At 41.9% G+C, this 18,724-nt stretch overlaps 1 protein-coding gene across 1 annotated transcript in view; it reads left to right on the top strand.

The window, feature by feature from the left end:
• KIF16B (kinesin family member 16B) overlaps nt 1-15,951 on the top strand; it is a 382,671-nt gene extending 366,720 nt beyond the window's left edge. The window contains 1 exon segment of the mRNA XM_030196349.1: nt 14,700-15,951. Coding sequence (XP_030052209.1) covers nt 14,700-14,858 — 159 coding nt within the window. The 3' untranslated portion in view covers nt 14,859-15,951.
• Nucleotides 15,952-18,724: the final 2,773 nt, after the last annotated feature.

Here is an 18,724-nt window from a genome sequence, read left to right as displayed (position 1 = left end):
AGAAACCACACAGATCTGTGTTTCTGTACAAATGCCTGCTTCAGGGATCACCACATCTGAAGGATGTGATATTGCATGGGATCATCAAGGACTCTGAGCCTATGTAGTAACAATTCACCATCGGAATGCAAATAACGACAATAGTGGACTCACTGGTAAAACATTAATATCGGAAGCAGAAAGTTGCATCCCTGCAATGGTCCATCCCTACTCTGAAGAACTTGTGCTGCCCTTTGGCATAGGGTTTTGATCTCGTGCTCTGTACTTGTGGATCTTATTTTCTATTGCCAGCTGCCCATTATGGTGCAAACCAGGGTGTAAATTGGATCCTGATAGATTTCTGTAAAGATCACAACTTGTTTTGAAGTAGACTACCTAGGTTCTTTTTTTTTTTTTTTTTTCTTTTCATGTTATTTGGGAGTGGCAGGACCCCTTGGGCCCTATTCAGCACCCTGCTTTTTGACTTTCTGAATGGGGAGTGTTACCTGGTTATAATAATTGCCTATTTGCTATTCTAGCTACATGTATAGCATTTATTTTCTGTAATGGGATTCTTTCATAGATATGTTCTGCTACCTCCTGACAATGTTTGTATTGTTAACCATTCATGGTATTATGTGTCCTATTGTTTTGTTTTATATTACATAATGGTATCCTGTAAATATTTGTTGTTGAACGTCGAAGGTCCTGTGAAGCGAAAAAAAAAGTGCAATTATACCTTAGGTGCTCAGGGGTGGATATTTTATTTATTGCATTTGTATCCCACGTTTTCCCACTATATGGCGGGTTCAATGTGGCTTACATATTGCTAAAAAGGTGGTTACAAAATTTAGATTTGTAGAAGTCTAGTACATAGTACAGAAGTACAATAAACACTTAGGTTGATATATTAGCATATTGTGAGAGAGGTTAATATTATTGTTTTCCATTTCTGAACTTTTCGTGATGTAAGGTGGTATGGAATTAGGCAAATCCAGGGGTGAAAGGCTTCTTGAAAAGATGTGTTTTCAGGTTTTTTCTGAATTGTAGGTAGTTTTCTGTGAATTTCAGGTCTTTGGGTAGTGAGTTCCAAAGTTGTGTGCCTATAAATGAGAGGCTGGTGGCATGTGAAGATTTGTATTTTATACCTTTGCAATTGGGGTAGTGAAGGGTTAGGTAGGTTCTTGCTGTTCTTGTCACGTTTCTTATTGGTAGATCGATAAGTTCTGTCATGTAATCTGGTGCGAATCCGTAGATGATTCTGTGGACTACTGTGCGTATTTTAATTGTTATGCGAGCGTTAATAGGAAGACAATGTAAACTTCTTAGGAGGAGTTTCACACTTTCGAAGCGTGTTTTTTCGAAGATGAGTCTGGCAGCTGTGGTTTGTGCTGTCTATAGTTTTCTTATGAATTGATCTTTGCAGCCTATGTAAATACTATTGCAGTACTCTACATGGATTAGCATGTTGCGGAATGAATCCCTGGGAAAGTGAGGTTTTATACGTTTGAGCTTCCATATAGTGTGGAACATTTTCTTGGTTATGTTCTTAGCTTGGCTTTCTAGCATTAGGTTGCGGTCAATTGTTATGCCTAAGGTTTTCAAGTGGTCTGAGATTGGGAGGGATGAACCCTATGCGTTAATTGCCGAGGGGGGAACATTATTGTATTGGGATGAGAGAATGAGACATTGAGTTTTATCTCTATTGAGTTTTAACTTGAATGCCGATGCCCAGGATTCCATGATGGTCATGCTGTTTATTATTTCCACATAACTCTTATGTGGCCCTGGCTGAATATTGGCCAGACCCACATTACCTCCAGCAGCCTGCCTGCCCCAAATTCTCTCCTGATGTTCAGTACTGGTGCCCGGACATTGCCTGACACTGAATATCGGGGAATAATTTAGCCGGCGACAATCAGTGTTTAAAAAATGCTGACCTCCGCCAGCTGAATATTGGGAGGTTTCTCTTTGAAGCTTGCTTCATGTAATTTGTTCATGGACTTTTTCATCTGCCTTTAGTGCAGGAGTAGTAAGAAGTAGTAATAGGCAGATTTTGTAAAGAAAATAAGGCAGAGAAACATGAAAATATAATAAAGAATGTTTTCCAGTGTTGTCCAAAGCATGCATCTGTAAATGTACCAACATAAATTACATTATTTTAAAATCATTGTTGTGAGTTCAGATAAAAAGGTATCTAATCATCACTTATTAAAATTTCAGGAAACAAACAAGATACGTAAACATATCAAAACAAAAATATGCCTCATATAGGCCGACAAGACACACAGCACATACAATTTATATAACAAATGATAACGGTATGCCTAATCTAAGCTATTCTATATCTGATACATTTTGTGAAGGCTTTTTTGAAAAGAAATACCTTTATCTTCTTTCTATAATCAGGTGTACATATAAGTTCATATGGGAAAGTTCGCGTAGGAAAGAATTCCAAATTTTGGTCCTGCAAACAAGAAGGAAGATTTCATGTTCCAACATAATGTGCGATTTTTAAGGCATGATCCACAAGAGACCTTGATCATGTGAACACAAACATCCTAGTAGGTCGATCAATTGTCAAGACAAACTTTGTCTAACAGAACAGCTAAACATATGGGACTAGATTCTATATATCACGCCTAAACAAATTGGCACTGAAACAAAATACGCCTAAGTCACATAGTTGAAAAGGGGGCGTAGAATGGGTGGGTCATGGGCATTTCTAAAATCTATGCACGTTTTAGAATATAGTACACGTATAAGTTAGGCATCAGCATTTACACCAAGTTTTACTTGGCGTAACTGCCCTGACTAAATTTAGTCATGCGGACAGGGTGTAATCTATAACATTCAGAGATTTTAGAAGCACCCACAACCCATCCATTCCGTAGCCATGCCACCTTTTCAAATATGCGACTTAAAATTTACACGCATCACGTTATAGAATACACTTATAGTTCTGTTCGTAAATTCTAATTAATGCCAATTAGTATCAATTGTTTAAGTGGCAATTATTGTTGCTGATTGACTTGTTAACTAATTAAGTTGCACGTTGAAATCCAGAATACGACCGGATTTGCACATGCAACTTAAATCACGCTGTACAGAATCCGCCATTTGATCATATGCCAATACAGTTAGATCAGTACAAGAGTTTAAAAGGGGCATTTTCAGTATGTCTAGATCTGATTTTAGATGTTTTGGGAAAAACATCCAAAAATCCAGTAGTGAATATGGCCATTTTCAAACCAACTTTTTGTGTCAAAAATGGTCATTTGCTAGATGTTTTTATTCTCAGCATGTTTATCTTTTTTTTTTTTTTTTTTTGAAAATATCTTTATTGGTGCCAGAAGGAAAGTGAACACACAATACATTTCTGAACATGAAAACTCTATACATACACGGTCCAAAATATATGCAGACATTCTTTCCATCATTACTTTCCAAAAATGACCAACGCTTCTTATAGGACCATTCATATCTACACCCCATCTGACTTTTCTCATTTTTTATAGAAATGCCTTCCCCCACCCCTCTCCCCCTCCCCCCCTCAGGTACCTCTTAATGAGTTCAGAGGTGTTGGTGGATTGTATTAAGGATCCCCCATGCTCTCCAAGCTACATAGCTGTGTGTATGTTTTCCACAATCCCTGATACACTCTCTGTTTGTTTTTGGATGTCAGCTTGTACTGCAACGCTACCCACTCTGCCATCTCCCCCATCAACTGGTGCCAATGCTGCACAGATGGCGGAGACGGCTGCGCCCAAGCCTGCAATATGCATTTTTTAACCAAGAGAATTGCGAGGAGAGCAAACCGGCTCTGCGCTTCTAAAAGACCTTCCTCCCTCAACTGTTCTGACTCTCCCAGCAACAAAACCGAGAAGGACCATTCAAATGGTTTGGCTATAACTTTTTCAATGGTTTCTAGTGCATGTGTCCAAAGCTCTGCCAGGGTCGGGCACTCCACAAAAGAATGAACAAATGTGCCAGTTCCTCCCTGACATTTGACACATCTATCATCTGCCCATAGTCCCATTTCCTTCCCACGTTGGCGGGTAATGTACACCCTGTGCAATACTCTGAATTGAATGTCCTGCAGCGCCGCGTTTGGTGTAATACTATGGAGTTTGTCGAAAGCCTTCCCTAGCCTTTCCTGTGTGATATTTTCTCCAAGTATATCGCTCCACCCCTTCGCCAACCGCGTCAGTGGCTGAGTTCTTTATGAGCGTTCATGTGTTTATACCACTGGGACACCCCATTCAACTTCGACGGGGTCAACAAAAACACTTTATCCAACCCCGTGAACCGAACTGGGGAGCCTACTGCCCGTGTCAGTTTCTGATAATAGTCCCGTACCTGCAAGTACTGAAAAAATTGTTTATTATTGAGATGCCATGTGTTTTTAACGTGCTCAAAAGATGGGAAAGCCTGATTTCCTAACTCTACCAACTGCCCTATATACTTGCAACCCCCTTCTACCCACGCCTCAAAGTTACTTTTTCCTAGCCCTGCCAGGAACGCTGGGTTATCGACCAACGAGAAAAAAGGATAATTCTTTCCCCCACCTCCTATCACTCCCCTCCATCATCTCCAAGCCTTCCCCAGCGCTTTTAAGAAAGGATTCCTGCGATAACGTGACCCGTGGGTTCCTGTATTCCCTCCCAACACCGTAAACACATCCAAAGGAACGCACCAACTCTGCCAAAATTCCCTGGGCGCGTACCTGTCCTCTCCAGTATGGCATTCATGCAGCCACCTCAGCAAAGCTGCTACATTGTACTGTCTGAGATCCGGGAGCCTTAACCCCCCTTCCCTCCGAATTCTGACTAACTGAGCAAATGCAATTCGCGGGCGCCTGTTATGCCAGATGAAGGTGCCTATTGTACTACGATATAGGGTATCTTCCCGCCGTTCCACCCACAATGGTATCATTTGCAATGGGTACAAGAGTTTGGGGAGGAGGACCATCTTAACCAACGCTATTCTCCCTCGAAAGCTCACCGGGAGGTCTCTCCACTGTACACATATTCTCCTTATCATCTCTATTTTTTCTATGACATTTTTCCTGTATACCCACTCTATATCAGAACTCAAGTACACCCCCAAATACTTTATTCCAGTGTGAGCCCATAATAACGGAAAGGCCTCTAAAGTGACACTATGGCAACGGTTCGATATTGCTAACGCCTCCGACTTTCCAAAGTTCATACGTAGCCCTGCAAAACCCCCAAACTCTTTAATTATCTCCATTGCTACAGGCAGCGACTGTGCAGCATTATCCAGTAATAACAACATGTCATCTGCAAACATATTGACCTTATATTCTATGCCCCCAGTGCTTAAGCCCTGCACTCGTTCATCATGTCGCAACCGGATGGCCAATGGCTCCAGAGACAACACAAACAACAAGGGTGAGAGCGGGCATCCCTGCCGTGTCCCCCGCCCCAGCGAGATGGTAGATGTGAGAGCGCCATTGACCAGCAGCTGAGCCGTCGGATTACTATATAACACTCGAATCCAATCTAGAAAAGCCCCTCATATGCCGTAACGTTGCAGAATCCAAAATAGATATGGCCACAAGACCTTATCAAAGGCCTTTTCTGCATCCAAACTGGCTAAGATCGAATCCCCTCGCCGAAATTTTCTTTCTTTTAATATGCGGCATACTTTTAAAATGTTAGCTGCCGCATACCTGCCCTTTACAAACCCCACCTGATCAGTATGTATCATGAGAGGCAGCAGTTCCCCCAGCCTGGTCGCCAGTATGCTAGCCAATATCTTAAGGTCTTGATTTATAAGAGATATAGGCCTATACGACCCCACTACCTCCCTATCTTTTCCTGGTTTGGGCAACATATATGCATGGTTGAGATTGGACCTCATGTCCTGGGACTTACGAATATCATCACACATGTCTATAAATGCGGGTATACATTGACCTTGGAGTATTTTATAAAATTCTGACCCCAGTCCATCCGGTCCAGGGGCCTTGGCTAGTTTTAATTGCTTTATCACTTCCTGTACTTCCTTGCCTTTTATAGGCGCACATAGCATTGCCGCCTGCTCTAACGCTAGGCGCGGCAGCTGAAATCCTTGCATGAACTCCTCACATCTTTGACTAGAGAAGGTATCAGACTCATATAAAGATGCATAGAATTTCACAAATTCTCCTTGTATGTCTTCCTGAGAAGTAATACTTTTGGCCCCCTCTCCCTTTAGTTTTGTTATATAATGTTTCCCCTCACGTTGCCGCACCAAAGAGGCTAACAACTTCCCTGTCTTATTGCCCCATCTATGAAGGCCATATTTATACAATTTAATACTATATAATGCTCGTTCATTAAGCAAGGCCTGCACCTCTTTTCTGCAAGTAATGTATGCTCGTCTGTTTTCTTCTATGTGTCGTGTTAGATATTGCCGGCGCGCTTCTCCTAACCTACGCCCAGCACTGAGCAATTCCTGATCTCGCTTCTTGCGCTTAGCTGCTGTATATGCAATGATTTTCCCCCTAAGAACTGCCTTTGCCGCCTCCCAATATACTCTGGGTCCTACATCCTCCACCCTGTTCTCAGCCACATATTCATCCCACGCTCCTTTCAGATGTGCTTGGAACTCAGCACTTTGATATAGCGCTGGGTTCATGCGCCAGCGTGCCGGACGAGCAATAATGCCCCACTCAACATCCACCCACACCGGCACATGATCTGACACTGTCGCCTCCTCTATAGCCGCTGCTTGCACTCTGCCCAGCAAAGCCCCCGAGAGCAATACGTAATCCAGGCGAGCATGCACCTTGTGTGGGTGGGAATAAAATGTAAAATCTCTTTCCTCTTCATGTAAGGTGCGCCAAACGTCTACCAATGCCAATTCCGCACTTAGGTAATTGACTCCCTTATTAAAATGTTCTTTTAAAGGTTGCCTTGGGGGCTGACAGTCAATAGTTGGGTCACTAGTAATATTGAAGTCCCCTCCTACAATTAGGGGATAATCTTCAAGCGCTGCCAATTTAGAGCGGACGTGTACGAAAAATTGATGTGTGTACAGGTTTGGTCCATAAAGACTGCAAAGGGCTACTTTGACCCCCTGTAAACTTCCAGTTACTATCACCCATCTGCCCTCTGAGTCCTGTATCAGCTCGTGTAAGGTAAATGCCAAAAATTTTTTAACCAGTACTGCCACTCCTCTCTGACGGTCGCTGTATGAGGCAGCATATACTTCTCCCACCCAATCCCTTCTCAATTTCTCATGTTCTGCTTTATCCAGGTGGGTTTCCTGCAATAGTGCCACATCTGCCTTCAGCCTTTTTAAATGTTGCAATAGGCGTGTCCTTTTAACAGGAGAGTGGACTCCATCAACATTAAGAGTTACTATTCGCAATCCTGCTGGTGGCATGCTTTATCATTCTTTGAATACTCAGTAAATTTTTACATTTGTCAGATGGGCTGGCCTCCCAGCTCGACCCTCCCATCAGTTCCCTATCAATCCACTTCCTCTTCTGCCTACTGAAAGACTCTTCTCCCGGTACCTGAGAACCCTTCCCTACCTCCCTTGGGAACCCAGAGCCTAACCTCCAATGTTCCCAGGCCCCCCCCTTCCCCCCCTCCACCCCGCCTCTAAAGTATCCCCAGCTCAGATTCCACCACAACCATCTTATCAAACGTTCCCCCACTCTCATACTCCACTCTCCTCCCTCTTCCAACCATACCCTTACCCCCCACCCATACCGACCTCCCCCCCCCCCCCCGCAACACTGCAAAAAGAAAACATTGCACAACGAGACATTAGTTCCCAGATAGTTAACAAACAAACATTGGAAGCAGCCCCCGTCTCATAAGAGGGTCCAACCAGGGGAGGCTACCCACAAACATAACAGAAAACAGCTCAGAAACAGAATACATCTTAACCAGCCTTCCCCTTCTGCCCCTCTCAGGACTGCTGTGAAACCTCCGGTGCCCAGTAGTCCGCATTAACTCTCCATGTGTTCCATGCTGTGTTTCCAAGAAGAAGGAGAGAGGAGAAAAGAGAGAAAGAAAAAAAAAAAAAAAGGAGCCAAGCCTCTCCTTCTATAGCCTATTGTTCCAATACTCACTTTAAAGGTTAATTCACAGTCCCACAATAAACTCCCCTCTTCTGGTCACACACCTCGTGCTGCTCCAGGGCATACATTCCTTTCATCCTTTATTTTTTGTGGAGCCTGTCCACAAACTGCTTGAGCTCCAGCGGGTCCGTGAAGAAAAGGGTTTTGTTTTCGTACTGCAAACGGACTTTGGCAGGATACAGGATTGAGAACCGAATTCCCTGATCATACAGTATCTTGCACAGCTGTCCCATTTTCTTTCTCTGATCCGACACTCGTGCGGAGTAATCCTGGAACAGCATGACATGTGCTCCGTTGTAATCCAAAGCTCTGCTCATTCTAAATGCTTGCATGATCTTCTCTTTATCTGCATAATCCAAAATTCTTGCCAGGACGGGTCTCGGGCGTTGTTCACCTTCCCGCGCTGCTCCCACGCGATGCACTCGTTCCACCCGTATTGCCCCCACAGCCTGGTCCAATTTCAGCTGTTCAGGGATCCAGCGGGTCACAAAATCCCTCAATTCTCCATCTTTCACTGACTCAGGGACACCAATTATTCTAACATTATTTCTGCGGCTCCTGTTCTCTAAGTCATCCGTTAGCTGCATCAGTTGCCTCGCCAGGGTTTCCACCTGCTCTACTCTCCCCTCCAGGGCCTCTGACCTGTCTTCTTGACGACCGATGTGATCCTCTGCACTTTGAAGTCGCGCTGCTTGCCTCTCCATATTTTCATTTAGAGTGTCCACAGAAGCCTGCAACTTGGAAAGTCTATCATCCAGCACCGCTGTGATTTGCATTGTCAACTCGCGAACTGCCTCCTCCTGCAACGTGATCACTGCGCTACTGGGCACTGGGGACGCCATCTTGGAGCTCACGGGTTGTGCACGATCCTTGGGAGGCCTCGGTGTTTTTGCCGGCATACCACGGCTCGGTCACCCTCCCAATCCCGAAACCTCACCCGCGAACACTCCGGAATGTGCTAACTGCAGGTAGGCTATTTTCATTGCGGTGGGGGGGCCGGGAGAGCAGGTTAATTAAGCAGAATATTACACCAGGGTTGGAGCAGGGCTTGCGAGCGTCTTATCCGCCTGCTGGCATCACGTGACCCCCTCAGCATGTTTATCTTTTAGGACCATTTTCGAAAAAAAAAATGTCCAAAGAAAAAATGCACAAAAACAAGCCATTGAGATGTATGGGTGGTGTGGGGCCAGTATTTTTAGTAGGCTTGCCACACAGACATCCCAGCAGAGCAGTGGGGCACCCTAGGGGGCACTGCAGTGGACTTCACATAAAAGAAGGGGGAGGGCCTAGGCCAGGGAAGGAGAGACGTCATGAAGACTCGGCGACAAACAGATCTTCTTCCTGCCCGTGTAGCGCCTTCAGACAGAGGTGAGAGGCGCTGCGCGGGCCCCGTAATGCGGAGGGGGGGTCCCAGTGGAGGGGGGGGAGCGGCGGCGACGACCTCAGGGGAGGGTGGCGGGAGCGGAGCATGGGGACGGAGGATGATGGGAGGCAGAGCTTTGGCAGAGAAGAGGGAATGGAACAGGAAGGGAGGGGGACCAGGGCTGCTAAAATTTTGATTTTTCGTGCAGGGGGAAGTGGCGGGAAGCGGGGAGCAGTGGGGGGGGGGCAAGGCCGTCCATACAGGACGCTCCTGACGAGCACCCTTGCCCCCTCCCGATCTTATTTCAATGTTTGTTTTTAGTTTTCTATGGATGCAGGGGGAAGCCTAGGAAGTACTGCGGTAGCATTTTTATTTAATCTCACTTTTAAACATGCCAGCTTGGATTTGTATGCTGCAGGGGGGAACGGGGAGTAGCGGCGTGTCTGACAGCTCAGGCCTTAAGGACAGCTCTGACCACACGTAAAATATATCGCGGTAAATGATTCGGTGCAATCGTCGGTATGGTTAGTGCATCCCAAATCGTCCACATTACAATGGTAGTTACTCGTTTGTATTCCGTTTTCGTTAGCTACTAGCTTCGTCGGGAAAATGCCTTTAATGAATGCTACGGTTTAAAATGTCCTCGTTAAAGGGTCGTTAAAGCTTTGTGCATCTGGGCCTCAGTCGTGATTGAAACAGGTCTAGATCAAAATGTCTGACTTTTAGCCCTGGATGTTTCTGCTTTGTTCCATTATGGCAGAAAAATGTCCAAGTTTTAGGAAAGAACCAGGCACACCTATTAAGGGGAACCAACCACAACTGGGCTGAAGGCCGGCGAAGACAAAGGAGGGGGAGGGAACAGGGAGGGACAGAGAGAGTAGAGAGAGGCAGGCAAGCAGAGAAAGGAAAAGGGGAGGAGAAAAGGGGAGGAGTTAGAAGCAGGAAGGAAACGAGGGAGTCATTTCAGAATAGGAGGCAGGAGAAGAGCAGCGTTTGGTACACAGCAGCTTCACAGCTAGCAGTTACAAGCGTTGGGGTAACTGCTGCTGCAGAATGAGTTGTTTGAAAGTTACAAAGTTGATTAATGTTGGGCTTGCAGGTTAGCAGCCGTATAATAAGGAAGCAACGTGGGCACTGCTTGTCTCCTGGCTTAGACGGCTGGGAGGCCCAAAGCGTCGCTTTATAAAATGTGGTGGGTGCCTCCTTTAACAGGATGCACCAAGTGACATCGGGAACCCCAGGGGCTTGGGATGGCCTGTCCTGGGGCTCAGAAGATGCAACTACGTTTAAGAGCTGTGTACCTGGGTGAAATGTGCGTAATCTTTATTTGAGGATGTAATGTATTGCATTTAAGTTGTAATGTTTTGATGTTCCTGGCTGCGGCCAAAATAAATCCAAATCGAACGAAGGCTTGGTTTATAGTGTGGTATTGAGTGAGGTGGGAGGTGGAATGTCTGAGTGTGTGCCGAATGCCCGAGTTGTGCCCAAATCCCATCCCCAACACGCCCCCATGCTGCAGAGAAAAACGTCTCAAATCTGAGTTTTGAAAATTGTGATTTGGGCGTTTTCCAGAGAAAAACGTCCAAATTCTACTTTTTCCCATTTTTGAGATAGTTTTCTTTTTTGTAAATAGGCCCCTAAATTATACATGGTCCATTTTACAGATGTAAATAACTATTTACCAGTGTAAATTGCTTTGAAGATTGCCCTCATGATAGAGGATACAGACATCTTGTACTTATCTGTGGTACAAGATTCCTAGTTGTATAGTAAGTAATAAGCGTGGTTTATAAACTATGCTGTAGATCTGCTAGAAAATGATTTAAAAGACTAAGAATACCCCCGGGCATCTAACTGCTTTGTTATATACCTATTACACATTTTGCTGTGATGAATTAGATAATGAATTATAATGTAAAGTGGATGAAAAATCAAAATCTTTTTGGCATCCAGTATTAGTCTCCCAGGTTACTTACTCTGTGTAATCTATCATGACAAGAGTACTGTTAAATTGTGTGTTCTATTAACGTGACATCAGCTAAAAGCCCAATTAATATCTTTTCTAACTTCTGAAACCTGTTCAGTTTCAATAAGTTTAAATTAAATATGAATGTGTGGATCATATAAATTATTTCAGTATAAAGCAAGCCGGTTCTTTTAATGTGGAATTGCTCTGTTGATATGTTGTATACCATGCAAGTTTGGTTTTCATTTAGAATTACAGGAGTAAATAATATGAATGATAATTTGTAATAATTCTAGGATTCCAAATAAGGAAACACAACTACCAGTATTGCATTCTGCCATTGTCCTCGCGTCAGCTCCCAGGGTATTCACCAAGAGTCAAGAATAGTTGCAGCGTATTTGCACAGACTAGGAGTATATGTTTTTCCTTATCTGGACGATTGGCTAGTCAAGAGCATATCGCAGGAGATGCCCTGGGGTAGCCCACAAGGTCTTCTGAGGGTGGGGCACCCCCCTCTGTGGATTCAGTTGCCACTTATCTTAACAACAAAGTCCCCCAGTTCTGTTCCAGGTTCAGATCACATGGCAGACTAGCGTCAGATGCCTTTCTCCTACATTTGGAGGGTCTTCATTATGCATATTATCTAATACTTCTCATAGAGAATACTTTGCTGAAACTCAAGCAAGACAAGCTAGCTATGATCCTAATCGCTCTATACTGACCGAGGCAGATCTGGTTTCCTCGTATAGTTTATAGTTTACTAAGATTTGCTATACCGCCAGGACTGATTAGCAGTATTTTATGAAATACAGTACATAAGTATATGTGTAGAGTACATGCACGTTTACACATTTGCATTCGATTAATAAGTAGAGCGGTTAGGCGTATTTTTGTTGTTCCTTTTTCGTCAGATTTGGTGATACTCCCCCTTGACAAAGTGAAACAAAACGGGGACCTGTCAGGGTATAAGAGCTCACCAACCTGCCCAAGATAAGTGTTGTATGCATATATAAGAAAACATGCAAGGAACTATAAGCAAACGCATGAATTTTAGGTTATAATGTGAAAATAAATGTATTATTAGGCAGAGGAGGAGTCTATGATTAATTTATGAGCACAAGTGAGTGATTCACCTTTGGGTGAACTGAGAATAATCGTGCCAATTATATGAGACTCTACCCCGTTAGATTTATGTAGCTAACTTGTTCAACACTTGGTTAGCAACTTTTTTGGTATTTCTAGGATAAGCAGCATAAAATGTATTGTACTGTTTTGGGATCTTGCCAGGTACTTGTGACCTGGATTGGCCACTGTTGGAAACAGGTTGCTGGGCTTGATGGACCTTTGGCCTGTTGCTATATGGCAATACTTATGTACTTATGAATCTGAATGGTCCATAGGTAGTAATAAGAGAGCATAGAAGAGACAACAAATCTTTGGGTAAGGTAAGTTGTCCAGAATAGGAACCTAAAAAAAAGGGGTGGGGGGACAAATGTGGTACTCTAATAGGATTCAGGAATGGCAAGACTAAAGAAAAAAAAGACACTCAACCAGAAAAATGCAAAGAAGTGTATAACCACAATTATTAGGTAAAAGTTTGGAAATGTGTACTCCCTTCTGGAGTACACAAGTTCTAAATCCATTGTTACAAAACAGCCATGGATGGTACACAAAGAATATGTAGTAAGTAAGGGCTAACATGAGGAGAAAGAAAATCAATACCAAAAAATGCACTAAGAGACCAGGAAATCCACTGTCCTGTTTAAAATAAAATGCTTCCAAAATCACTTCTGTGCTACCAATATGTCTTTCGTTTTTCAAGATTAAGGGAAAATGTGCCTATTTTCAGATTAGAAAAGCTCTATAATTAGGTCATAAATGGTTCAGGTAAGTTTATGAGCTGTGCAATTCATGCATCTGGATTGCAAATAACATTGCACTTGTAAAGGTCCATAATGACATTGAATACTCTTATGTAGTTAAAATATTTATATAACACCACCCATCCACAGGTCATGTCTTTGAAAAGATGGAACCAGTTTAGAGAGGGACTATTAGAATGTAACTTGACCTGTAAACTTAACCCTACATAGAGAAGACTGTGGCGCACAAAATGAAAGAGAAAGGGGGTATATGGTACAAACATTATAACTTGTAGCAAGGTGGCATTTTCCTTAGAGATTATAGGACAAGGGATCATAGTATGAAACTGTTTTATTTCTTCTCATCCTCTCTTCCACCACACTATTTCTTTAATGAGCCAGTGTCGGATACCTGGAATAGCCTACTAAGAACAGTGGTAGTAATCAAAATTGGAATAAAAGTTAATGCATGGGACATTGCAGAGGGCAGTAGTAAAAGCAGGAATGGAAAATGAACAGTATAAGAAATGAGGGGTGGGAGAGGAGCAGGTCTAGGAATGGAAACTTATATTTTTATTACTCTGGAGTGATAATGAGCAATAAAAAGACAAAGCTGACTTGCAGAGTGGCAGTACAGCTATATCAGACCTCAGTGATCAATTTCCCTATGCCATTTTACTTTTTGTAGAAGGAAATTTCAGTAATAACCTTTCCCTACTGCTCAAGTTTAATCCATTTCCAGACAATACTAAAAACTCTATCTCATCCAAGTCAGATCTCCATTCATTCCTGCCCCATCAACACTGTTACCCAAAAGGCACTGGCTAACCCAGAGCTCTGCTTTACACTACATGTCAGCTGTCACCAATGTGGCAGGAGAGACTGGAAATCACTCTTGCCCCCATAAAGATCAAGAGGCTTTCACGTTAGGGTAAAAGGGGGTTTGAGGGTGGGGCTGCATGGCACATGGCCATTAGCGCGTGAGCCCATACCACTACCTATTTTGTAGGCAGTAAGAGCTCTCGTGCTATTCACTCACTAATTGGTTAGTTTGTGGCAATATAGCTATACTAACCAATTAGCACAGAACACACTTTCTCCCCGCCCTTGTCCCACCCCCAGTGCTAAAAAAATTACAACTATTTTTTAGTGCATGGGAAGTGTACGCCGATCACAAAATTATTGTGGAACGCCTGAGCGCACCCTGCGGTAAGGCCTCTTTTGCTGTGGTAAGCATGCATTAGTGCTTATTGCAATTTTGTAAAAGGACTCCATGGTGATGAGCAATTATACCATTATTTATTTATAGCATTCGTATCCCACATTTTCCCACCTATTTGCAGGCTCAATGTGGCTTAAATTTTCCACATTATAGAAAAGGTAACCCTATTTGATTTTCTAATGATCTTGTGATTTTTCTTTTCTCAGAAATACCTCAGGGAGTTTTTCGGTATAATGCTCAAGTCTTCAGCTTCTCCACTGCACATCGATAAAGTAGGATGGATCCTGTCCAAGCATACTATTTGTGAATTCTCGCCGTTCTTCAAGAAAGGTGTATTTGATTATAGCAGTCACGGGACTGGATAAGTGCCAGAGACAATTTTTTTTTAGAATGGAACAGAACCAACTGCAGTGCCTTCCTGTCCATGGCTCATTAAGAATGCTGATAAACACCTCAAATATCATATCAATCTTAAGTCACAGATGTTTCTGTTAAAACATCAATATGCAGGAAAATAACCTTTTTTTCATCAGTACAACTCAGACTGCTAGTTTTGCCTGGAATTTTAACATCTGAGGATATTCTTGCACTCTTAGTAATGCATTATTCAGACTCTTCATTTTGGTATTTCAAAGATTACTTCAGCAAGGCTATTAGTGCCTACTGAAACACCTATCCCTGCATTGTAGAGTGAATGCCATGTTCATGCAGAGCTCGTCATTCTCTACTTGACCGTATTGTATGTCTAATGTTCCCATTTCTCCCGTGTGCATTCATTGAAAGGAATACACTTGTAGACATATAAGATTGTCATGTTTTGTCCACACAGTAAGTATGTTTATGTAATACCTGAACTGAGATTGTTTACAACCTGTACAATACATAGAATATTGAAGTCTCTAATCGTCTTCCACACATGATCACACACACATAAGATTACTTGTCATTAGAATAAATTGTTATTCAGGAAAGAAACTAATATGTTTTCATAAGATTAAATGTTATTAGGTTAAACTAAATTGGCTAGCGGCTTATTGGTATGTACAGAATAAATGCAATGTTTTAAAAAGAATACATTTGTCACAGTACAACAACACATTATATGAAAGAGAAAGCATTTGATATTTTGCCAATTCCTTGAAAATTACTCAGGACTAATTTAGAATTCTGTATCGATTTGTATGATGTTGTATTTATAGAGTTAGACACATGCATGCACATATATTAGACACATGGTAGCATACACACAGAGGGGTTGGATTATCACAGCTTTCAAACTTGTGAGCAGCAGTGGCAATGGTCATAGCTTTAGCTGTTTCTTTAGTCTGTTTGTGGATCTTTTATAACCACTCATCATTCAATTACCTTAAGGCAGTGGTTACCAAACTTTGTCCTGGAGGCACCTCAGCAAGTCATGAGATTCATATTCATGAGATAGATTTGCATACAGTGGAGGCAGTGCATGCAAACCTCTCTCATGAATATTCATTGTGGGTATCCTGAAGACCAGACTGTCTGGGGTGCCTCCAGGACCAGGTTTGAGAACCACTGCCTTAAGGTATGAAAGACATTATGAAAAGATGAGTAATTGAACTCCCAAAGGCTCATGAGAGATGTATGAATAGATAGGTAGGGTTGAAGCTTTGACAGCTGGTGTTTCTGCTTCATAAGTCTGAAATGTGCCTTTTCAACCCCTTTATATATATATATAATACTGTGAAACAAAATTATGGAATACATATCGGTGAACATAGCATGGCAATGTATTATGTGCCACAGGCATTATAAATAAGTCTAACACAACATCCAGCTAAATAGTATAACAGTTCATTTGGGCTTTACACTGAGCTGTGTTCCATATCAGACCACATTATACAAAGATTTGTCATATTGATTTACCTGTGTTGAGTCCTAATTTAGCAAGGATTTAACAGAGTAGAATATTTTTCAGCCAAGTTGTGACTCTAATTTTGACATCAACTCTTTACCTCAGTTCTTGGTCAGGAAGTGTTGCGAATGATGTACAACATTGAAATAAGTAAAATGGTACAGCTTGTCATCACTAATATGGTTCGTTTTTTGAGTGGCTTTAGTCTCAGAAGAGATTACTTGTCCTCTTGCCTTGTAGAGTGAATGCCATGTTCATGCAGAGCTAAGGTAGTCACACTATACTGTACTGTGGAGTGATATCTAGATCATTCCCCCAAAATAGTAAGTGAAAATCATGGTTCTTAACAATGCAAGGTCACGTTCGGTTTTAAAGACTCCATGTATCTCTCTTACTTTCTCTCAAATAGCCAAGTAAAATAAGACAAGTATACAGGCAAAAAGAACATCAGTAGTTTGTCACCATTTGTTTGCTAATTTTACAGAGCTGTTACAGCTTTAATACATTGCATACACACACACACACATATATTATATATAATATAAACTTTTCATAACTCTGATGCATACATCACAGCACATTTTGGATGCTGTAAAGGACAGTTCACAGTAGGCTTTCTTAGGTGTAAAAAGAAAAAACTGTGTCTCTGCAATAGATTATTTATTTAGTGTAATAGGCAATTAGTGTAAGAATTTAACCAACAGAATTAAAGGCCAGCAGCTGTGAAGATCATTATCTATTATGCGTTATTTACTTTTCAATGAGCTCATGATACTGCAGCGATAATCATTTTTGTTTGTTATTTAAACTGAGCTCACTACGCAAAATGACCATCCATACTAGCTTAAGTTTTTGGTTCTTTAAATTTGCCTATGAAGCTGATAAAATAATACTGCTGTTACCCTCTTTGGTGCAATTATTTGTCTTGAACAAATGTGCATGAAAACTATCATAAGTGAGCAGCATGGATGTTTGGACATATTAAGGGCCCTATTTACTAAGGTGCTATAGGTGTGCTAGCGTTTTTAACGTGTGCCAAAAATTAGCACGTTCTAATGCTAGAGACACCCATAGGAATATATGGGTGTCTCTAGTGTTTAGTGTGCTCTGATTACTCTTGCACACCTTAGTAAACAGGCCCTAAATCTGTAAAATTGTTCATTTCAACTGTAACATTTTAGCATACAGCTGAGTTCCTGAAATGTAATACATATAGGCAGTACTATGAATGCCTTTTAGGTTAGTTTTTGGTTTTCTATGGTGAACCCCGTTAAGTTGAATCTTTGTATGGCAAAAATAATGTTGTCCTGCTTCCTTTCCTTTATTCAACAAAGACTATAAAATGTTAAAAATGAAAAGGTTTGTAATAATAGTAAATCATTGAGCAGCAGACTACTGGCCCTTTTTTTAATACTATATTTTGGGCCTGAAAAGATAGGCATCTCCTCGTTCGTTGGTCTTCCAGCTCAGTCAGAACCAAGGCTCTACTTGTGTTACAGTGCTATGGGTATTTTATAAGCAGCTACCATTTTTGGTTAATATAGCATTGTAGTGACTGTCCTCTGAGAAACCCAGACTGCACTTCCCTCTGGAGCCCAATTCACATGTCTTTACTAGGTGCAACTATTGGCACTCCTAAGGGCTATGAATATTGCTTCCGCTGTATCTCCAGCTCTACACAAGCAGAAACCAGGTTTAGAAATCAAAGCAGGGTCTTGGAAAGACTGAGATCATATCCATTGCAAAACAAACTCTTTGAAGACACTGGACAGCACAGTCTCTATTGAGCCAGCATCCCCTAAAGTTATTTCAATAGAAGAGTAAATTATTAAAGTATTTCCAAATTAATCAATCATAAAAATAAATGTAAAAAACAAACATTAATTTACAGTGGCAACATAGGGTAACCAGGGAAACAAACCAAGTTTGTATATGCTTTATCCCATTGTATGCAGGGAAATAGAGTCCTGCTTTTCATATGGCACCTTTTCTCAGACCTTTGGGCTTTCAAGATTGTCTCACTGAATATGCACGAGAGAGATTTACATATAGTAGGTTTCCATGTGTGCAGATATTTTAATGCCATTTCATCTGGCAATAGTGAAAGCCAACTGGTAGGTATGCATCTAAAACATGGTGGGAAACACTGCACTAGGATAGTTAGAACTGTATTTCCCTGCTTGCAGTAGGGTAAAATCAGAACTGCTTAGCTTGCACCTATGGTTACCCGTAAGGACCAGAATTCCCACCTTAAACCTTAATCATAAGATGCCCATAACACAAACACCTACCTATATGTATTTCAGTTTTGTCCTGTTATGATTTTGCACAGAAGTTGTCTCA

The sequence above is a fragment of the Microcaecilia unicolor genome, chromosome 3 (genome assembly GCF_901765095.1).
Source record: "Microcaecilia unicolor chromosome 3, aMicUni1.1, whole genome shotgun sequence".
Classification (NCBI taxonomy): Eukaryota; Metazoa; Chordata; class Amphibia; order Gymnophiona; family Siphonopidae; genus Microcaecilia; species Microcaecilia unicolor.
Note: the sequence above shows the minus strand (reverse complement) of the source record. Positions and strands in the feature narration are given on the sequence as shown.